Source organism: Cyanistes caeruleus, chromosome 15 (genome assembly GCF_971803275.1).
Source record: "Cyanistes caeruleus chromosome 15, bCyaCae1.hap1.1, whole genome shotgun sequence".
Lineage (NCBI taxonomy): Eukaryota > Metazoa > Chordata > Aves > Passeriformes > Paridae > Cyanistes > Cyanistes caeruleus.
Genome location: NC_141715.1, coordinates 15,245,507 through 15,268,619, shown reverse-complemented (window position 1 = coordinate 15,268,619; position 23,113 = coordinate 15,245,507). Strand labels below are relative to the sequence as shown.

General features: G+C 48.7%; 1 protein-coding gene across 7 annotated transcripts in view; it reads left to right on the top strand.

Annotated features, from left to right (window-relative positions):
* Positions 1-21,856, top strand: part of NRG2 (neuregulin 2) — a 151,203-nt gene extending 129,347 nt beyond the window's left edge. For 3 of the 7 annotated variants that reach the window (XM_086852313.1, XM_086852314.1, XM_086852311.1), the window contains 7 exons: positions 1,968-2,026; positions 10,197-10,220; positions 14,381-14,483; positions 15,366-15,489; positions 16,792-16,919; positions 19,412-19,636; positions 21,023-21,856. In XM_086852313.1, coding sequence (XP_086708439.1) covers positions 1,968-2,026; positions 10,197-10,220; positions 14,381-14,483; positions 15,366-15,489; positions 16,792-16,919; positions 19,412-19,636; positions 21,023-21,680 — 1,321 coding nt within the window. In that variant the 3' untranslated portion in view covers positions 21,681-21,856. Of the gene's footprint in view, positions 1-1,639; positions 1,717-1,967; positions 2,027-10,196; positions 10,221-14,380; positions 14,484-15,365; positions 15,490-16,791; positions 16,920-19,411; positions 19,637-21,022 lie in introns of all 7 variants that reach the window. The other 4 variants (XM_086852309.1, XM_086852312.1, XM_086852310.1 and 1 more) reach the window with 2 other exon arrangements.
* The last annotated feature ends 1,257 nt before the right edge of the window (positions 21,857-23,113 follow it).

Sequence of the window (23,113 nt, the reverse complement as noted above, 5' to 3'; positions counted from 1 at the left end):
AGCAGTGACTTGGATACTGAGAAACTGAAGTGTATGACTGGAGGGCTCAGTGCATCCTCATGCAGAGCCATGCCCTAAAGTCCTCCATGAGTAGTTTGGGGTGCACAAATAGCCCAGCATACTCCCAGTTAGAGGTGTGAGCACAGGTCCCAAAAACCCAGATGCTGACCCACATCTGGTCACAGGCAGTGAGGGTGCAACAGGGTTTTTTTTGCTCAGCTCGGGCCTACCCAAACTGCAGTGAAATCCAGCAAGGGATCAAGTGCCAAAGCCAGGTCAGTGTATGTCCATGATGAAGCACAACTACCAAAAATCAAGGTTTTCTGCATGGAGCCTGGACCTGGACCTGGGCCTGGACCTGCCCCACCCCACCAGATGCACATGCTGGAGTAGTCACCTGATGCTGCTCCAACCTCTTGCTGTCCTTTGCAGTGGCCTGGCCAGGAGCTGAGACACTGACATCAGACTTGGCCTCTGACTCATCAGTGTTTTACTGAGGTGTCTTTCAGTCCCTTCCTTGTCTTCCACTTGCAGATCACTGTGGGACAGAGAGATCTTGTGGGTGGCATCTGAGAGCAAGGAAGGCCTGACGTGTACCAGGTGTAGAGACTGCAGCTCCTCTCACAAGAAGTTGAAAAAACAGATGTTAAAATGCTATAAAAGAAAGCCCTCTAAAGCTCAGAGGAAAGAGAGGTTTGTTGAGAAGGTAGGGAGCTGTGGGACAGTGAGGTGAGAGCTGGTCTATCCAAGGAGTATCCAGAAGAAAAGATGTGAAGTGAGGGAAGGAGACAAGTGTTTGACCAAGCCAGGCTGGGCTCCCATCGCTTCCCAGGCTCACCTGCAGCTGCAGTGGGTGGCAGAGCAGAGGGTGCAGGTGCTGCTCACCATGGGTGGTCCTGCAGCTCCTGCTGCACCCCTGCCCATGTCCCTGTGCTCCCCAAACCAGCTGGGGACTGCTCTGGGGAACCACTCATGGGCTGGTGCCAATGCCAGGTGGCCCTCAACTGCAGGGCACCTTCCCTGGCACCCGAGCATCACGTGAATGTGCAGCTGGTGCCCATGAGCTGACACAGCCCATCCTGTGACCTAGGCCAGGACAGCCTGAGAGAGCCTTGCATTTGGACAGCATCTGAGAGCCCTTCAGCTCAGCTTTCTTCTCTTCTCTTCTCTGTCCCTTCCTCTCTGTTAACACAGAGACTCTGCTCATGCTTTCTCTCTAACCACCCCGTGGGTACTTCTGGGCTCATAATGGATGGTGCTTTCCACACCCAGTGCTCACTGTCGCCTGAGCAGCTGCTCACTGCTTTTGGTGCCTCTTGCCAGTCTACAGAGCAGCTCCACGCAGTCTCTGAAAGTAGCATCCAGCCCATCTCAGTCTTCCTGCCAGCTTCTAGCAGGTGAGAAGGAAGGAGGCAGGCAGAGCAGGACAGAGCAGGAGGGGTTTGGCTGCCTGCTTGAAGACCCAGGCCTAAACCAGAGCTGGAACGTTGATGTTGCAGGTGCCTGGTTAAAGCAAAGAGTAAATACGCATGTAAAACCTTTATTTTTTCCATTCATCGCAATGCACTTTTTATTTCTGACCTTAGCCTCAAGAACTGTGCCAGACATGTTCTGTGATTTCTCCCCTTTTCCCCTCCAGATGTCCAAATGGATTCTTCGGACAGAGATGTTTGGAGAAACTGCCTTTGCGATTGTACATGCCAGATCCTAAGCAAAGTATGTTTGAAGACAAAAAATGCACCACACTACTTAAAACCTCCCGGGCACAGCGGTGGATGTAGAGTGGTCTAGTCAGGGACGGCTCTTGGTGTCAGCTTTGGGTAGGGCTTAGGGCTGCAGGTAAGGGTGAAGGCTGAAAGCAGACAGATAGGAGCCCTGGAAGGGATCAGAAGGGGCCTCAGTTCAGCCTGTTTGGGTGTCATTTTGCTATCTTGTTTCTCTCTTTCTGGTTTTCTCTCTTCCGGTAGGTGTCCGATCGAATTCACAGGAGACCGGTGTCAGCATTTCGCAATGGTCAGCTTCTCCAGTATGTCTCTTTCTACTTCTCTCTCTCCTTGTTGTTGTAGCTCTGTGTCATGTCCTTAAAGCAGGTTCTTCTGTTCTCCAAGAGCCCTCTTCCTTTCCTGTTCGCTCCCAGCTCTGCTCCGTCCTGAGAGGAGCTGTGGTCGCGTCCAAGAGGAGAACTGGGGCTCGTTGTCTCCCCATTTGTTAGAATGGGCTCTGCTTTTATTTCTGATTGAACTGAATGCTGCTTGCTCTTTTCAGGCAAAATGCAAACAAGGCCCGAGTTTATGTGGTGGGTGTGCTGTGTGAGATGAGCCTGTGCTGTGTGTGGAGCTGGGCCTGCCAGCATTGCTGTCCCAAAATGGACTGTGCTGTGCAGGGCAGGATTGGGTATTTCCCCTGTGCTGTCCAGGACAGGATTTGGGCATCTTCCCACTCCTCCTGTGAGGGGGATGTGAGTCTCCTTGAACCAGAGGAGGAAGTCACAGCGAGGGTGTGTAATGAAATCACTTTACAGTCTGTGGCACAGAGGTCACACTGGTGGCTGTCACTGCCTCAGGGCTTCCCAGCCTCACTGCCAGGCAGGATCCAGGATAAACCTGCCAAATGGGCATCAGACTATGTCCCTCCTGGGCACAGAGGTGTTCCTGTCCCTCCTAGGACAGCCCTGCAAATGGGGTTGAGCCTAACTGCAGTGACAGATCATTCAATGCATTCGGTGGGTGTGCATACCCTAAAGCCTTTGCACTTGGTGCTTCCCAGTTTCCAATTCCTACAGGAACTGTCTCACAGACACATCTAGCTCATTGTGGGCAAGGTGGGTAACTTTTCTGGGTCCCTATTCAGTGTCTGAGCATCAGTGGGATCCTGGTCTGGGTAAGGACTGAGCTGAAAGGAGATGCAGGAAACCTGTGACCCTCCTGTGACTGTCCCCAAAACCCATCCTGCCTCCAGGCTGGCTGCTTGGACCCGCCACAAATGGTGGGTTTGAAAAGAGGCTTTTTAAAAAGAGCCAAGGAAGAGGCTTTAATTAGCGGTAACCAGAGGAGAAACGCCTCTTCAGGATGGCTCCTTGATTGCCAGAACCCCTCTCCCACTGCTCTGTGAGGAATCCTGCCGTCCTCATCCTGGACTGGCAATTGCAGGAGTCTCATTAGCACGTGTTAATTGCTGGCAAGTGCTGGAATTAGGCTCCCTTGCATGGAGCATACAGACAAGATGCAAATGGGCTTTGTGGGGCCCTTGGGACAGCTCAGTGTTTCTGCATTGCCTTTTGTTCCAAATTGGCTTCCGAAGTTGAAACCTCCATTGATTTATCCTCCCAGACTCCAATACCCAAGCAAGTTCTTTTTAAAATGGCAACCCAGAATGTTCTGTTTTGATCTTTCACCTGATGTTAAAGGGTTTCCTTCCCTCCTTGGTGTCAGGGCCCTGGCTGCAGCCAGCAGTGGGATGCTCACCCCATGGAGCTGATTTCTAGCATGATTCATGAGGTGGTGTCCAACAGGCTTAAACATTATTGCTGCCACGTTGCAAAACCAAAACAGGGGTGAAAATGAGTTTTATGTCAGGAAAATGCCTTTTGAAAGCATTAATGGCAGGAGTAAACAGCATGTGGTTTTCTTCCCCAGCTTGCAGAATCCAGTTTTTTATGGGACAGAGATTTGTTTTAATTTTATTCACGTGTTAGAGAAACAATGCCAGCTTTAAAACTGACACATGTACATTTCCTTACCTCAAGTCTGCTTTAACCACAGCGCAGTAAGGTAAAACCAGCTTAACAATCCAGGCTACCTGTCTGAACTTGGATAAAATTCATATAAGAAGATGATTCATGCATGTTTATAGCTGTTTTCACTTTCAGGTCACAGTTGGGTAATACAGATAGCAGCAGCACTGAAGAAAAACTTGCACTGAACTTGCTGTTTTTCTGAGTGGGAAAAACATTTCACTCAAGTGTGGACCCTGCAAATGCTTACCTTCTACTTTGATCAATAATTAGGGCACAGTAGAAGTTGCTGATGTTCCATAATTCACTCAGTGCTTCATCCCATATGGGTTCTGACAGGTCAGAAGCTGATACAGATTAAATGAGGTTCAGGCATTTCCACTGGAAATAAAATAGCTCTGTCCTGATTCATGTTTTGAGAACACTGCCAGCATTTGACAGATACTTAAATAAGGACACCTATATTGGTGTTGTTTTAAATGTATTTGGGGTATTTCAGGTTTTCAGGCCTAGTTTGGATCCTCCTGATTCTTTAATATGAATATTAAATATGACAATGACTTTTAGTAGGTATATCCCAGGGCTGAGTGAGAGTCTCTGCAGAGTGAGCTAAATTGAAGGTGTTTTTTTGCTGAATTTGGGCCACAGATGGAGATGGTGCAGCATCCCAACATTGTGCCAGATGTTGTGTGTCCTCCTTTTGGGAGCAGCTTCCTACCTCTCTGGTTTAAACCCTTATTCACATTTTGCTCAGGTAAAACTCCCCATGTTCTCCAGGAGTTCAGGCTGGCTTTGTCTTTTTGACAGGTACCTCTGGAGGTTTATTTTTCTCTGATTGCCCAAAACACCTGCTAGACCACTGCAGTCATTAAGATGAAAATTAGATGTATTTAGATAGGTTTTCTCACATGTGGTGTTTCTTTATGTTGCTGTTCCAACCATATGAGCATGTGCCTACTGCCAGCCCCTCTGGATAGATACATCACTGCTTGAAAATGAAGAGAAAATGTTAAAGATTTTTTTTTTTCAATGTCACTCTCACACTGTTGCCATTTTCTACCAGACTGGTGCAGAGAAACTCACTAGGAATTGTATTAGTGGGGTAGCTCAGAGAACCCCCAGTCTGTCCCAACTTTGTTCACACGTAAGGCTGATGGATCATGGTTAGGAGATCATTTTGTTTAGGCTTTAACCAACCTGTGAGAAAAAAAAACTTAGAGAGGGACATTAAAGCAACGTTTAAATCAGTTGAAATTCAAACCTCAGAGAATTAATGGCAGTGAGCAGAGGGGACAGCGATTGTCTGCAATTGCTGTATGAAACTGAGGAATGCCCTGGCAGATGACTACAGAGGGAGTTAATTCCATGGCTGATGAGTCATTAAATCCCCTTATTAAAACCTTTTTCACATCAAGGTCCTCATGACCCTATGTCTCCACAGACAAAATCATGTTTCAGTAGCTGTCAGGTGCTGCTGTGGCACAGGTACCTGCAGAGCCACAGGTGTCTCTGTCCCTGCAGCACTGAGAATAAAACACCTCAAACTCTTCCTCCACAGCCAGAACAAATCCACAGCAATGGCACCATTTACCCTCTGCAGGCAGATTTTCCTCTCTGCTGGCTGAAGAGTGCTGCAATATCCAAAAGGGTCAGGAATTTTTTCTGAGAGCTTCTGCTGGGTGCTGGAGGCTCACCCAGTGCAGAGCTGCCTCCTGGTCCAGCTCCACAGGCACAGCTATGGCTTGCAGCTCTCCCCAGAACACAGAACCATGTCCAAAATTTTCCTTCCTTCTAAGAAACTCTTTTTTCAAAGCTCTGCTTGTACCTGTATTTCATAGCTGCCCATTCTACACCAGACCAAGATCCACCTCTGTTTTCTCTCTTTTACAAGAAACTTTTCAGATCTTTGTGAAATCTTCCTGGAAGTTTACTAATAACTTGCCAGGCTTTGGGCTGGCTGGTTGTAAAGGTTTTGTAAAACATGCTGGCAGCTATTTCAGTCCTGGTATTGCTGAGATCCTGAAAGTTAAAACATGGTCAACAGGAACATTTATGTTTCCTAAGTCTGCACATTTGGATTCTTTCCACTTGTGATTTATGGAACAATTTAGAAAATTGGGATAGAGTTTTATATTTATGCTTCCTTCTTGCCTGTGGAAACTGAAACTTCATCTTAACTTTGCTGTTTATTCATCTCCACAAATAATCATCGCCAATCTGGAGGACAAATGTCATACCATTCATCTTGGTTAGTGAAACATTTTCATTTTCTACTTTGTGATCCAATTAAAATTGCAGGCTGTAGCCTGCCTGTAAACACCCTAGAACAGAGCTGACATTCATATGCAATGTCATCTAGCATATTCTCCTTTTGTGCTCCGGATTTAATTCTTGGTTTCTTTACAAATTGAAGTTTAATTTGCAGTTGGAGCCTTCCTACTGGTCTGCTTGGAAACACAGAGCAGGATTTTCAGGTATTCCTTGGGAGAGCAGCTTTGCCTTCAGCCTGTTCCCACTGGAGCACAGGAACTGGCTGCAGTGGCTGCTGGCCAGGCCATCCTGGAGCAGTGTGGGCTCTTTATTTTCTGGAGGATGGTTCCTTTCCCCCAGCACTCACCAGGCTGTGCCCAGGGGTGTGTTGGTCACCACCCTGACAGGTAGAAGTGACCCTTCTGATGCATGGCCTCTGGGACCTGGCCCTTTGTGCTGAGCTGAAGTGTCCTCATGAGCAGAGGGATAAATGTACCACTTCAAACTCTTCTGGGGAGCTCTAGATCCGAATTTTAGCTTCTCTGTTCACCTCACTTATTCAGCAGTGGCTTCCTACCTGCTGTGACTGCAATACAAAAATTATAAGCAAAAGACTGCTATTTTTTTTTACCTAAATTTCTGCTTCCTCCTCCACCTCTCACTCATCTGACCCCCCCCCCCCCCCCCAAACCAATATTTAGCAGCATTTTAAATTCCTCAGGCAATCTGCAGCTTCCATTCAGTGAGATGGTAACTGCTGACCACTGAATTGCAGGATGATGGATGAGCTTTGGTGTGGCTGGGTAATTACAGGGTTATCCCTCTCCCAGGACGCAGCACAGGTTACCCTTGGGATCTCCTGAAGTTCATTGCACCCTCATCCACAGCAGATTTTGAATACTCTGTTGTTGTATGTTTGGACTCTTGATGCCAACCAAATTAATTTTATTGCTGCAGTACTGGAGAAGGTGAATGGCTGTGGAGTTTGTGGAACATTTACAGACTTTCTGTTCTTGGAAAGAACACTTCCCACGTGTCACCCAGCTTTAACACAGGCACACTGTCCTCTGTCCCCATCGTGACTCCTTGTCTTGCACTGCTCCCTGGAAGCCCTGGAAAAACCTGAATCAGAGTCCTGAAAGTGCTATTCTTGTCAATACAATTGATTAGCAACAAAATTATCATCAATTTATTATCTTGCTGGTCCTCAGATGTCAGTTCTCCACTTTGTTTCTTGCCTTGGAGCATGCTCTGTGTCCCAGAGAGCGTATTTCAAGGGAATAATGTGCAGTAACTAAACATCTTATCGACGTTCTTGGGCAATCTGAAGACCAAGTGAGCACAGCCAGTTTTCACAGCTCTTTGCTAAGGCTGTTATCCTTTTAAATCACCCTATAAATCTACAGTTCAGCGAGAGTCATCTTGCTTGAGGTGTTACTCCTACAGGAACACTTTACATTAAATGTTTTTGTCTGTTCATCTTTTAAAATAACTACAATACATCATAGTCACAAAGTCACTGCAGACAAAATAAATGCAGGGTTTTGTCTTTTTGCCTGATGCTGAGAAAATCCATTTTCAGAAAGATTCAGGAGGAACATTTGGAATGAGATTTTCCAAAAAAACCTGAGTTTGTGACCTCGGTGTCCCCAGTTCAGGTAGCTTGGGGAGTGCCACAGCAGTTCAGGGTGCTCAGCTGTAGCCCCTCGCCCTGACCAGGGAGGATGTGTGGAGGGCAGACAGAAGGATGATGACGATAATGATGATGATGATGACAATGATGATGATGAAGGTTATGAGAGAAATGCTGTACCCATTTCCTCAGCCTACATCTGCCATCTCAGGGCTGTCTCACTCTAGTTTATTTGCATGGTAGCCTCTGGATAAATTACTTCCAATGGAGTTTGTCCAGTTGAAGCTGGAGAGGACAAGAACTATGGAGATTCAGAGGGCTTGGAGTGACAGAACAAGGGGGAATGGCTTCAAACTGACAGAGAGCAGGTTTAGATTGGATATTAGCAAGGAATTCTTCCCTGTGATGGTAATGAGACACTGGCACAGGTTTCCCAGCCAGCTGGCTGTATCTGCTCCCTGAGGCCAAAAGAAATAGTTCTGACATGAGAGGGACGGTGGGAAGGCTCAAGCTCCTCAGGTCCTACCCACCGCCTCTGCTCTCACAGGCGTTTCTGAGTTTGCAGAAAATCATGAAAAGGTTTTGAATTGCATCCATTTGTAGCTGCAGATGTTGCAGAATATCCTGGAACGGGGAGAAATGTGTGTGTGCAGATGGACCAACAGCTTAAGATCCATGGATGAAATTTGAGGTATCTCTACATGTGTTTGTCAGTGTCAGGGAAAGCGGGTGTGTGCAATGGTAGGAAGATTTAGGATTAGGTCAGAGCTGGGTATGATAACCAAGTGGTTTAGAATGAATATATTCTGTCCAGCTCTCTGCTGCCCACCACGTTATGTCCATGTCACTGCCACATGTATGAAATGACTGTAAAATGCTCTGTAGAGCTTGCCATTCCTGTTACACAAATGTGAGATGTGAAGCACAGAGCAGCCAGGTTTTGTGGCCTTTAAATTACACAAAATCTTAAAGAGCCCCGACTTCTCCCTACAAAAGCCCCCCCAAACATCAGCATTGGTTTGAAGAGAAGAACCTGCTTTAGAACATGTGTTTACATGTTCCCTAACAATTAGTGCTAATTCCCCCCCACCGCCTAAATTTTGAACAGCACTGCAAAAGAAATCCAGTATTTCTATGCAGCAAAAAGCAGTTCCTATGGAAAATATAGTAAATAAATCTGGACATCTCCAAGCTGCAAATAATCTTGTGTGTATGGTGATTGGGAGCAGCAGAGCTCACTTTTGTGTATGGTGGTAAGTATGGAGAACTTTGATGTTTATGTAAGAAAAGCTGTCTTTAGGTGAGGTCTGTACCAGGAAAATTGCTAAAATTCAGGATACACTGTTGATTCATTGGGTAAACTCCTGTGCTTAGCACTGTCTCTGCAAGATGAACTGCAATCTTACTTGTGCTGAATATGAATCTGAAAGCACACGCTCTGATTTGGGCTTTTTGCAGCACACTAAAACAATGCAGAGCCACGGCAAGAGTGCAGTTTGGGAGGCCACAGGCTCAAGGCAAGCTTTCAGTGTGATTTGCACTTTTAGATCCATTGCCTTGCCTGGGCACCTCATCCCTGGCAGCGGCCGTGGGTCGCGGCAGCTCGCGGCTGCCCGGGGCAGAGCTGGCAGGGCAGGGGCATGGGGGGCTTGTGCTGCCAGGGCTGCTGCACCCCTGGGCCTGGGCTACTGTACCCCTGGGCCTGGGCTGCTGTTCCCCTTGGCCTGGGCTGCTGTTCCCCTTGGCCTGGGCTGCTGTGTCCCTGGGCCTGGGCTACTGTACCCCTGGGCCTGGGCTGCTGTGTCCCTTGGCCTGGGCTGCTGTGTCCCTCGGTTGGGACTGACAGTGCTGGTGAGCCCCAGGCCCCAGCAGGAGCCCTCACAGCCCTGGGCCAGTGCAGATGGTGCTGGGGAGCCCCAGGCCCCAGCAGGCGCCCTCACAGCCCTGGGCCAGGGCTGATGGTGCTGACAGTGCCCCAAGCCCCAGCAGGAGCCCTCACAGCCCTGGGCCAGGGCTGATGGTGCTGACAGTGCCCCAAGCCCCAGCAGAAGCTCTCTCACCTCTGTGCCCAGCGCTCCTCTCCAGAGCACAGCCCCCGGGGCACACCAGGGCGTGGGAGACCAGCCAGGGCAGATTTGCCCTGTGGAAAGGGAATGAATGGTTTTAACCAGGCTCATGCAGTCTCTATGTGTTTTGACCTGTCAGGAGTTGTTTCAGAATAAGTGTACCTTTCCTATTTTTTTTTTTATATTATTATTTTTTTTTCCCCTGCCTAAACAGTGAATTCCATATCAGGTACTAACAAACATGGCTCATCTCAAAAGAATTCATAATTAACTGAAAGAATTCATAATTAACTTCCACTGCAATTTGTTCGGGTCTTTCTTTGCATAACATGTGAGTTGTGGTGGGGGTTTGAAATGCTCTGAAGTGTACAGTGTCTCTGTGTGAGTGCTGCTGAGCCTACCAAAAGCTAACCTGCTGTAACTGCACAGTGTGTGTGTTTGTATTTTAGAGTTCTCTGACAGACCTGTTTTTCTTTTTCTCTTTCTCTTCCTTGTCTTCTTTCTGCATTGGCAGAGCATCTTGGATTTGAATTAAAGGGTATGGAACAACCATTCATTTATTAATCAGAAGCCATTAAGAGCTTCCAACATTATATTTATGGCTTTAATGGGATGATTAAAAAATCAGCTGTTCTGTTCTCTTCCCTGGCACCAAGATAGATGTTTGGATTGAAAAAAACAACAAAACAACAACCAAAAGCAAAACAAAGCAAATCACAAATTCTAAATGCAAACCTATGAAAATGCAGGTGTATTTTTAGCAGCACTTTTTTCTTTGTTCCAAGCAGCAGCGTGGTGTGTGTGGCATGACTGGGATGTTGCAATTGCCATACATCTCCATTCAACATCCTTTTGTGTATTTAACTGAAAACCTGGAGTCTCATGTCCATCCAAAAGGTTGCCAGCAGGCACTGCTTGGGAACAGGCAGGAATTCCAGGAATGGGAAGACAAGTCCTAGAATTATCAGGGCTGTTATAGAAGCTGCCATCCCAGACACACTAACCTCCACCAGATCCTGCAAAGGGTCAGGATGAGCTTTTCCATTCCTCCTCCCAAAATTTAGCAGCTTGTTTTGGTTCTTGGGCAGGATGAAATTTTCTAAGAAAGATGGCATGAGTCAAGTTAGTCTAGGAAACCGTCCCAGGGAAGTCAGTAGTTTCCCATGAGAGTGGAGGGTGTAAAGCTGAGCACCCCAGTGGCAAGCTTGGGAAAACACTGCAGTAAGTTAAATGCTTTTAAAAATATCCCCTTTGGGCATTTACCTGCTCCTTCTCAGCTGTACATAATCATATGATTTTCTTTCCATTCTCCTCAGTCTGGTTTTAGATATATATCAAATATATATATATATATATCTCAATATATTATTCCCTTGAATAAGCAGCTGGGAAATCAAATCCTTGAGGCAAGTTTTCCCTGTAGTGTACAAGGCAAGAGCAGGGAGGGCTGGTCAGGAGGGAGCAGAGAGATTGAGCAGCCTGGGATAGTGGAAGGTGCCCCTGCCCATGGCAGCAGGGTTGGAACAAGTTGAGTTTTAGGGTCCCTTCCAACCCAAACCATTCAAGGATTCTGTGATGATTCTATGATTGACCACTTAAAAACATTGTGTCAGCCAGAGCAGATCTTCACATGAAAATTCTTCAATTCCCTTTACTAGAGGTATGGGGACATCAGTCTTTCAGTTGTGGATCCTAAATTTCCTTCTGAGGTCCCTCCTGAGGTGGAGGGACATTCACTAACTGAAGAAATGTATCTCCTCTAGTTTCTGCATGCCTGATCCCCCAGGACTGGCGTGCATCCCCCTGGTGCAGGAAACGTGAATTTTATAGTCAGGGCGCTTCAGAGAAAGTGGTGCTGCTAATGCTAATACACTTGAACAAACTTTAAAATTGAGGATTTTTGACATCCCTTTTTTGTTGACCTTTTGTCCTTTTCCTCATCCATTCTCAATGTCATCACAGAACCGCACACATCCTGTTCCCAGTCTGCAGTTGTCTCTCCTCTGTCATTTGTCTGTCCCTGTCATGCGTTGCTGTGACACCATGGCTGGACTGTGGCTGTGTCGGCATTGTGTGGCACCACATGGTTTGTTCATAGTGTTTGCTGCTGTCAAAGTGACGATGCTGCTGATGAAGACGTGGTGTTTGTAGAGCCTAGAGACACAAATGGACCAGTCCTGCTCTGGGATCTTTCCTGCTCAAATACAAAGTCGCAGTGTGCGCTCTCTTTATTTCCTTTCCGTTGTTGTTGAGATGGTTTTGTGCAACGTGAAGATTGAGCATCAGCTTTAATGAGATGTTGGGAGCCAAGCTAAATTACTATCAGCAGATCATTCAATTTTTAGTTTGCAGCAGTGATGCACAGCCTCACACTTCACTGCTTCATGTAGCAGAGCTGTCAGCTCGAGACAGAGAGGCCAAATCTGCATTTCTGATGAACTGAAACATTCCCTGTGAGATTCAGGTGAATGTTTAGGACAGGCAGACACACAGGAGTCAGGATCCCATACTGACATGATCACCAGAACAAAGGCTGGGATTTGAGCCTTGGCCAAAGAATTTTTGTCCTTTTATAGGTAAAAAAAACCCCATCCAAATAAAAAAAACCCACAAAAACAAACAAACAAACAAACCCCACAAACCAACAAACAAAAAAAAAGCAAACAAAAAGAACCCCCATAGTTTTAATGTCTTTGCTCTTTTTTCCTCCTCCATGATTCAAAGGGAATGATTTATGCTTAGGGAAGAAAAGTCTTTGTAGCAAAAAGCATTGCTATTGAAAAATTTTTGTAAAAATTGGCTTGATGGATGAGTCCATGCCAAAAACCGACCTCCCTCCCAGCCTTTTTTGTTTTTTTTAAGTACTTTTTGCTGGGTAGTAGCAAAATTCTTGCCCAGTGCCATCCATAACCAGGATGTGATCCTAGCTGGTTTTCCTAATTTGTATAACATCTCTGAAACTCCTGTCTGAAGGAGAGAACTGTACAACTTCAGTCCAGGTCCCAAAGGTGTGCAAGAGCAAGAAAAACGTGTCTGCCATGGTTGCTGATGCCTGGAATAAGGCACCCATGCAAAAGAAACATGTCATTGAAGGAGGACTTTCGCCCCAAAGTGGGTTCTTCCCCCATTCCAGCTCCACCTGGTTCCTTGTAGGAAAAAAACCACCAGAAAACTTTGTTTATTGTATTTTTCATCTTCATGCCAGGGTTGTCTTTCTTGCCAGCCCTCATTTACCAAACCTTTCTTCATTCCCATTTTGAGAGTTAGAAAGAGGTAACCATTTTTCCTAGCACCTTTTTTTTTCCTCCAAAAATACTTTTTTCAACCTAGAATGGCATGAAATTATTCTAAATATCCAGTTGTCTGGAATGTTTCATTGCTTCCCACTCACTTTTTTTTTTTTGCTGAAGTCTAGTCCCAGGGATTTCTGGGACCTGCTTTCTTCTGGTTTTGTATTTGAGTGTTTGGTGGCACAGGGGCTATCACATGTTCTCTTCAAGGTATTTGGAGTGGTGTGGTGAAGCACACTGAGCACATCAGCCATGGCATGACTTTTATTGCCTAATCTAGATGGAAAAAAAAAATAAAAATCAATGAATATTAAAGAGGGCAGAAACCCCAATAACTTCAACATGTAGTGTGAGGGCACGAGGGCTTTGTTCACAGCTGCTGAACTGAAACACTCACAGCAGCTCTGCACTGAATCCTTCTCTCAAGTCATCCAGCTGGAGAATCAAATTGCCTCTTCTGCTCTCGGCGGAGGCTGCTGGATGTCACATCTGCCCTGGTACAGCCATGGAGGAAGAGGTGTCCTTGCCATGGTGTTGCTGCCTAGGTGCAGTGCAAACGAGATCCAAGCATTTCCTGGGAGCTTTGGTTGATGGGAATGATTCACCTCACTTCCAGCATGGTCTGGGTTTTGATGCAAGGCTCTTCTAGTTTGAAAGTTAGCCTGTGACACTTGGTGGTATTTGAGAGAGGCAGCAGCAAGCTGCTTACATTTTGTGTGTGCCTCTGATGCAATGGTGTGAATTGCCTCCTAGGGATTCATTAAAAATCCATAACTGATTACTGTACTTTAATCACTCCACTCCCTTTTCTTTGCCTGACACACTATCACTTTTCCATCCTCATGCTGCTTTTTGACTGTTCCAGGATGTCCCTTTCAGCACCTACATGCTTTGGGGCCTGTTGCTCGGTGGTCCTCCCAACACCACCCTGCTCCAGGACATGCAGCTGCTGCAAGGCAGAGCCATCCTGAGCCAGGCAGAGCAGAGCCTGTGATCAGGGATCACAGGGTGAGTGCTCGTGGGGAGTGGGGCATGCTCCAGGGCTTCTCTGCTAGGTGATCCAGGCACTGGAAAGGGGGGAATCTGCTGGAAGGGAGAAGAGAGTCATGGGGCTTTTTGAGATTAGTCACTGTGGGAAAAGAAGGGAAGGTGAGAAACGTGAGTGCAGAAGGGGTGAGCTACCGAGACAGAGAGGATAAAGGAGCAGGGAGACAAAAAGAGTCTTTTGAGGGGTGAGGAAGGTTGGGCTCAGGTCTGGGGCAGCCATTAGACGGGCAGTGGATTGGCAGGAGGTCTGTCTGAGCGCTGTCCTCCGTCTCACCCCCACGCAGTGCTGGTTCCTGTGCAGCCAGACTCAGCCCTGCTGCTGGAGCCCATCGGTGACTGCTTCCTTTCTCTCCATTTGCAGAAGCAGAGGAGCTCTACCAGAAGAGGGTTTTAACCATCACGGGAATCTGTGTTGCCTTGCTTGTGGTGGGCATCGTCTGTGTGGTAGCTTACTGTAAAACCAAGTGAGTATGGGGGGCTGGCAGGCAAGAACTGGCCACAGGTTAGTGAGTGGCACTGTTCATGTTCCATACTCCCATGCTTTTCACCCAGATGCTGTTTTTAGGAGATGATGTGCTGTGGTACCCCCAGGAAGGTCTCGTGCAGGTGGCCAGTGAAGCTGTCTACCAGACTGTGTCTGAATAAGATGCTTTCCTGGCACCATTTGCTTGTCCCCTGGAACAGCATCATTGTGCCCAGCCAGGTGGTGCTGTGTTACAGGGGAAAGCTGGCCCCCAAGCCAGCAGCTCAGCTTCTGCCAACAGAAGCACACTGGGCCATTGTGCTGGAGCTGTGGGCTCAGCTAGGTACCTTGCAGGGACTTCCAGAGCAATCCTAATGGAACAGGTGACTTGGGAACCTCTTTTATGGTCAGCCTTCCCTGCCTGGACAGCACTTTTTTCCCTATTCAGCCTTCACCTCAATTCAGAGTGCCCCTGTTACTCAGTGGGTCTTGTGGAGCAGATGTCCCACCACGGGCATGGGTAGGCTTTGTCACTTTGTCCTTCAGGCAGGACAGGTCAAGTGCTCTGTCACCAAGGCCAAGTCAGGACTCACTTCCCCTTTTCCTTCTCCCCACTTTTCTCCTCCACTGCCAGCTGGCTCTGCTACATTGTGCTGGACCCTGGACCCACCTTCCCAAATTGTCCATGAGAAGAAATGTTGACCTTTTGTTTGGAAAAGCAGTAGGAGGTGTTAAGTGTTGAGTGCCTTGTTTCTTGTTGTTTGCAACTTCCTCCAAATGCCATTGGAACATTCACATGTCCAAGACTTGCCTTCTCTTTCATCTCTGGGGGCAGAGAGCCCTGTGACAGAAGTGTTCCTAATAGATTTCCTCTGTTCTAAAGGAAACAAAGAAAACAAATGCATAACCACTTGCGGCAGAACATGTGTCCTGCTCATCAAAACCGGAGCCTTGCGAACGGGCCAAGCCATCCACGTTTGGATCCTGAGGAAATCCAAATGGCTGATGTAAGACCCTTTGCCTCCATCTCCCTGCATGCTGCTGAGGGGCTGTTTTCTGCCAGGGGTTTGACGTGGATGTGTATCCTTGCACACCTGTGTGCCTGTCTGTGATGAGCAAAGAGCAAACAAACTTGAGCAAAAGGAAAGATTCTGCATAGAAACGTTTCCAAAACCAACATCTGAAGGGAAATGTGATTTTGCTTTGAAGTACAGGATGAGATTCGGGCTTTTGGGATAGGCTTGTTTTGATTAATCAAGTGTGACCCTGATTTCCACTAAGAGAGATGTTCCCAATGTTTCCTGTTTATTATGCTATCCTGTCAAGTCCCACTTTGTGGGATGACAAATGGGATCACTGTGGCAGTGACCGGAGCCACCACGGTTGAGCACGTCATGGTGATGTGGTCAGCTGTCCACCAGCCCACCTGCCCATGCCAAGGGTTCTGTCCTGGGCAAGGTGGCAAGTCCTGGTGGGATACCACTGCCACACAAATGAGAACAATCTTAAGTCTCTTTAGGACAGGATGCAGAGGGCTCAGGGCTCAGGTCTCTCAACCACTCTCGTGACTTCAGTCGTGCAAGATTCCCATCAAATCCCATGAACTCCATAGGGCCATCAAGGGGTTTAAGTGCCTTGCTGGACCAAGGCCTTGAACAGGGTCAGGAAAAGGTAAGGGGGAGACAGAGCCAAACAAGAAATACTGCTAGAAGTGAGTCCAGTGAATGAGCTGCAAGCTCTGTTGGGTCAGCCTTAGGATATTAAAATTTAGCTAGGTTGAATCCCAACCATGAAAAAAGGGGGGAAAGGGAATTCTAAGAACCACAGCCCCCGCCCCATAGTAGTGACTCTCTCAGAGAGCTTAGTGCCCCTGTAAGAAGCAGGACTGGTTGTTAGATGAAGGAATATTTCAGCATAAATATTTGGGTAACATCAGGCGTTTCTGTAGGACTCACAGCTCTGAGAGATTTCACCTTGTTCTCTTTTTGCTGGCACTCGGTCGGGTGTAACCAGCTGTGGGCAGAGCTGTGTCTCTGCTCAGTAGCTACACATGGTACCACTGTCCTCTGGGGAATCCCTTGGCTCTCCAAACTCTTCTGCAATCCCTGTGCCACAGCCCTTTACCAGTGTTCAAAGTGAAGGGCCAGAGAAAAGCCTCCACCCTCCTTGTCCCTTCCTGTGGGCTGCAGAGCTTCTGGGTTCACTCAGTCCTCACCTGATTTTGACAGAAATAATCAGGCCAGTTAAATTTTTCTTTGGCAGCATTCACAGACTGGTGACTGATCTGTGTGATCCCTCCTATTTTGCAGTATATTTCTAAGAATGTTTCTGCCACCGAGCACGTGATCCGAAGGGAAACAGAGACAACCTTTTCAGGAAGTCACTCCTGCTCCCCATCTCATCACTGCTCCACAGCCACTCCAACGTCCAGCCAGAGGTGATGTATACTGTTTTCTCCTGCTATTTGCTGTAGGATGCTGTGAGATTCTAAGATTTTCCTTTCAGCTCCCTTTCTGTTTTCACTTGATCTTTGGCTCTGTAGTGACATAGTGCCATGTCTACACTGCAGGACTTGGCAGGCACAGCTGCCTAGTGAGAGGTATGGAACAGTGTGCTCCTTGACCTGCAGGGAGGTGCCAGCAGGATCCTGCAGCACTGACACAGCTGGAAAGCAGGAGGAAATGAACCTGTGCTTCCATGCTTTGCACAGTCCCAGATGGGAGGACGTGTGTAGGAAAGGTTTTGCAGGTTGTGTTTGCAGCCACACTGGACATTTGAAATACTTCATTAAGCACACACAGCTTATGTGTTTCACATTTAGAATGTATTTGCCTTGTGGGAGACAAAGTACACAAAATATCACCAAATGTTTTGATTGGTTCCTTAGAGTCAAGGTCTGACTTGTAAGTCACAGGTTTTGACCAGAAAGAAAATGCTCCTGTGAAATTTATCAACCTCCACCTCGGGTGGTGGCACCACTTTCACTGGAAATCATTCTGAAACTTTTTGGAAAACTTGGTCTAGCAGGAAAGTACCAATAATGCTTTGTGACAAAGGATGAGACATTATTTTTTGTTTCCATTTCAAAATAACCATTGGGGGAAGAACACCATGGCTTGTAACCTGAATCTTCTCAAGGTTTTTGAGAACATTTAAGTTAAAGATGGACTTCCCTATTTTACTGATGTCCAGAAAAGTCCCTCAAATGCTCTAAAGAAAGTCCTGTGCTGTTTTGAGTTTGGGAGTTCCAGTTCCTCTTAGACAGCTCTTGTGCTTCTCCCAGTAAGTGACCTTGGAGATCACTTGCCTTTGATATGTCTGGCTCATGTCCTTCATTGGCCTGATGGGGTTCTCTCCATTCATCCAGGAATGCAGGAATTCTTTCAGCTAAAGCTCACAGATGGCTCCAGGTAGGTTTCCTTAGGGTCCAGGCATTCCTCAGGGTTGAGCAAGTACTCTCAATTACAACGGGCAAGATCAACTTCAGATGTTGAACTTGGATTTTCAGGTGAATTCCTCCCCAGATTCCTCTGACTATACCTCCAGCAAGTGGAGAGGGAGCCAGGAATGACTTGACCAGCTGGGAATGATTCTTTTTTCCCAGGGAAATCCCACTGCTCATGAGCTAGACTATGTGTTTTCCAGGTTTTTTTGCATTTGTACTCTTCAGCCCAGCCCTGGCTAGGGGTGTGCAAGCTTGAGCCAAGTACACACAGAGGCTCCTGTGCCTGCAGAGGCGCACCTTGCTGGCCTTCCATGCTCACTTCAAAGGCTTGGGCCATCCCTGGGCACCTTCTGAAGATGCAAAGGTGTGTCTGGAGGGCAGCATTAGCTCATGACAGCTGTAGGGAGGAACCTACCTTGGGTAGCCTCTGGTCCTGGCTACTTGCCACCTCATTTTCCTGAGTCAAGTGCAGCAAGCAGGTGCTTCTTGAAGTCATGCCAGAGGCAAACTACTGGCATAATCAGGCTCCATTTTACTCCATCAGCACCTCTAATGAGGATGCTGTTTGAAGTTATAAATGAGCATGTGCCTGGAGCCATCAATAATTAACAAGTTCTTGGGAAATCTTAATGAGGGTTTCTCTCCTCTATAAACCCCCATCCAAAATCCTCCACCCACACAGCTTCATCTGGTGCATTTTGGGAGTTCAGGGGGGTTGCTCTCATGGATCACATATTTCTGCAATGGTGGGGGTCAGCGTGGTGGCCAAGGCACTGCTGGGACCCCAAAGTGCAGGTGGCCTTGGCATCCCTGGTGAGTCCTTGTGGGATGTCCCCCTTGCACCAAGACTGGGGGTGGTGGGGCTCTGGCTGCTCAGCACATCATGGTCTTTGTCTAGCACCTTGAACGTGTTTTGCTGCCAAAATCTTGAGTAGACTGTGCTCTGCTAATTTTGAGTGGCTTCTCTTGGCTCCTCTCTGGTAGCAGTTCCAAAGGGGCTGTCACTTGGCAGTGCAGGTGGCACATTTGAAGGAACTTGGCTGACTTGCTTTGGCATAGCCAAGGTGTTTTTCCACACCCAGAACACTTTGCAAGCACAAAGCAGAATTGCCCTGGCCTTCCTCCAGAGGCTGTCCCATCCTGCTCCCATTTATTCTGTGGTGGGATAAATACCTGCTATTGCACTGGTTTACTTTCTTTGTCCTCTAAAGGCATCTTCAAGAAGGAGCAAAGAAAGGCAAATCAAAGGTAGGGTTGGGAATCTGGGCATCCCTGGCCAGATATATGCTAATGAGAGAGAGAGAGAGAGACAGAGAAGGGGGACACCAGTACAGAGCTGCAGAGCTGCAGAGCTGCAGAGCTGCAGAGTTGTAGAGCTGCAGAGCTGCAGAGCTGCAGAGCTGAGTGTGAGCAGTGCCTGTGTCTTTGGAGAAGAGCTGGGTGGGGATTCCTTGCTCACTGTCCACATGGGCTTTGCTCCACAGACATGAAAGCCACACCTGGAGCTTGGAGAGAACAGAGAGCCTGACTTCAGATTCCCAGTCTGGGATAATGCTGTCCTCAGTGGGAACCAGTAAATGCAACAGCCCTGCGTGCGTGGAGGCACGGGCTCGCCGCGGGGCCACCTTCTGCATCGAGGACCAGCGGAGGCCCACGACGCAGTACCGCGACTCGGTGGATTCCCTGCGGGACTCGCCCCACAGCGAGAGGTCAGACCCCACTGCATGTTGCCACCACAGCACAGCAGAGGCAAGCCATGCTTCTGTGCCAAACCCAAAAATGTTTGCCTTTGCCAGCCCTAGAGAAGCGGTGCCATGGTAGAATTGGGAAACTCCAGCCCTGGTTCTACCAGAGGAAGCCAATTCCCCAGGAGGCCCCTCTGGTCGGGGCAGCAGCCAGTTCTGCAGTCTGCTGGCAATGGAGGTTTGGAGCACAGGGGTGACAGGAGCAGAATATGCCTGGCTGCAGTCAGCAACTGGTAGAGAAAAACTGGCTGGGAGAACACCCTGGGCAGCTTGGTGGGCTGCCAAGCAGGGTCTGGCCCTCAGTTGTTTGGGGAAAAGTGTCTGTTCTCAGCCCAGTCCTGGATGGCCAGGTGACAGGGTGCTGCTTGTGGGCACAGCCTTGGGACAGGACTTGGCGTGACCCAGCCTTCAAGGAACACAACTGCAGAGCTCAGACACCAGCAGCAGCAGTAACATTTGTCCTCTTCCCAGTCTGATTCCTCATGGAGCACATCTCCACCCTTGCTCCAGCCCTTTGTTGGTAGCCATGAGTGACTCTTGGTGGCCTTGTGGCCTCTCTTGGGCAGTTACATTTCAAGGCAGTAGAACTTGTCCATGGGGCAGAGGAGAAAGGCAGCATCTCCTGCTCTCCTTCCTGCCCCTGGTCCATTCAGGCAGACTGACCCAGCTCCTATGGAGATCTCATACACCACAAAACACATGGGTAAAAAGGCCCTGGATGAGTGAGAGAGCCTGGGCAGAGACACTTCTGGCAATACGAAGAGGAAATAAGATCTGCTCCTCAGAAAGAGGTGGTGCTGAAGGAAGGGTTGTTTGGAGAGGGGCTAGACCAGACCTGAGTGACCACACTGATGTTGTCACTAGAGTAGGTGAAAGTGGTTAGATGGCCTTTTGAGACATGAGACTTTTGCTAAGTCAGAGAAAGCAATGCCAGGCTTTCCCCATCTGAGGCCTGAGCAGGGAGAGGGAATTCCAAGGACCTTCCTCAGAGACACGCCTGGCAGCTCCAGAGGGAACAGAAAGCAGCTGTCAGGCAGATGAGAGGCAGTGAAGCCGTGACTCAGCTTGCTGGGAGATGCTGCAGGGTTTGCAGCAATGCAGAGTGAGAACTGTGCACCGAGTCCCTTGGGAGAAGCAGTCTGGGGGATGCTCAGCACATGCTGCCCATTGAAGCCAGCAGCTCACCCTCCCTTGCTGCAGCAGTGCAAGGTCCCTCCACCTGATTCCCAGGAGAGCCTCCACGAGCAGGTTCACTGGAGGCCTCACTGGTCCCTGGTGTTCAGCAAAGCTGGGCTCAGCCGGTGGTTTTCGGGCTCGTTCCGTGTCCAAACAGAAGTGTTGCTTTTCCAGGTACGTGTCGGCCCTGACCACACCAGCACGCCTGTCGCCTGTTGACTTCCACTACTCGATGACCACGCAGGTGCCCACCTTCGAGATCACCTCCCCCAACTCGGCGCACGCCGTGTCCCTGCCGCCGGCGGCCCCCATCAGCTTCCGCGTGGAGGAGCAGCAGCCCCTGCTGCGGCGGTACCAGCTCCCCTTCCAGGACACGCAGAGGTACGACAGCTACTACCAAAGGAAGACCTACCTAAACGACAGCATGGGGAGCCTGCCCTCCAGCCCCTTCCGCATCACAGAGGACGACGAGTACGAGACGACGCAGGAGTACGTCACAGCGCTAGAGCAGCCAAAGAAAACAGCCAGCAGCAACAGGCGGTGGAAAAAATCCAAACTGAACGGGCACATCCCTCACAGAGCCAGAGCCGTCCGGGACTCCTTCTCCTTGAGCAGCGCCTCTTACAGCGAGTCTGACGAGGAGCTGGTGGCCGAGAGCACCCCGTTCCTAAGCACTCAGAACAATGAGGTGGCGCACACAGAGTCGCCGCCGCTGCACCGGCCGGGCGACAGCCGGACTCACTACTCGTGCCGCGGGCACAACGCGCACGGCGATGGCGGCCGCGGCAGCCTGGGCCACGTGGCGCCCAAAGCGGACCCCGATCCTCTCTAGGCGCCTCCCGCGCTCCTGCGCGCGCAGCCGTGACCCGCATGGAGGAGGCCGAGAGGAGGGAGGCCGAGGCGAGACAAAAAACCACACAAAACAAACAAAACAAAAGAAAACAAAAAAAATTAAATATTTTTATTTTATATAAAAGAGGGAAAAACAAAAAATATAACAAATAAAAATGTTTTATTTTCATTTTAGCAAAGTTGTCTTATAATAGCTAACGACAATGACTTTTTTATAGGGAATCTCTATTTATATGTAATGTCTTGATTTACAGCTTCCGAGAAAAAAAAAGTAAAAAAAAAAAAAAAAAAAGAAGAAAAGAAAACAAACAATAAAGTTAAAAAAAAAGTGGGCCAATTTTTGACTACTTAAAAATAGAAAACAAAACTATCGTGGTGCCTTTTGCTGTATGCTAGTGCTGGGATTCATGCCGAGGATTCTGTTTCAGTAGCATTTTTAAGGTCATAGATTTTTGTTTGGGAGACAACCTGTCACAAGGGCGCTTTTCTGTTGGAAGAAAACAGCCTTGCCACTTTGCCCCGTACCCTGCTATTAATGATCTTATTCTTTAAAGTATTGTTTAAACACACATTAAGGACATGAGTGGGAGCATTTCCATTATCATGTCTAACGAGGATCTGTCTTGCCCTGTGAACTACTTGTATTTCCGCTTAAATCAGGAGAAAAAGAAACCCAACAGCACTGTGCTGAAATGCAGAAATAATGTTTCTTTTGCCACACAGGTAGGAAGAGAAAATGAAATCGCGCAGCAGCAGCAGCAGCCCTTACAATATAGCTCTCAACCTTTGGCCATCTCACCGGTGGGTCTGGAATGGGGTTGGCACAGGTTTGTAGTGAGGCCAGGCAGACACCCCTGTGACCATGGTGGATCACACCTGTCACGTACCCTTGAATCCGGGTCGCTGAGCCAGCCCTGGCAGCTGGCCCTGCGCGGTGGTCCCAGTGGGCGGCTCTGTTCAGCCGCGGCGCCCGTGGCCACGTGGCCGCCCCACCGCCATGCTGGCCGCGGCGTCCCCTCGGCTGAGCGCTGGCCATGGCGCGTGGGGCCACGGAGCTGTGGTGACACCCTTGGCCAGGGTGCTGGGGGACACCCACAAGGTGGTCCCGTGGCGCTGACGGCCGCGTGTCACCCTGGGCACGGAGCCAGGCGGTATCCGGCCACGCTGCCCCAAGGGTCAGTAGGACCCCGAGCGCTTTGGGCTCCGCTTGTGGCCCCTGGCTCGGCCGGGCAGGGCCCTGCGTGGGGCAGCCCAGCAAGCGGATTCTCCCGTACGGCCGTGCCACGTATTGTAAAGACAGTTGTTACCATCACGTCCTGCCATCGATGACGGACGTCGTGTTCCCAAACTCGGAGCAGCTCTGGCCATCGGCTCTGTGGCGCAAAGAGACAGTCCTGCGTGTCCAGGCGGCAG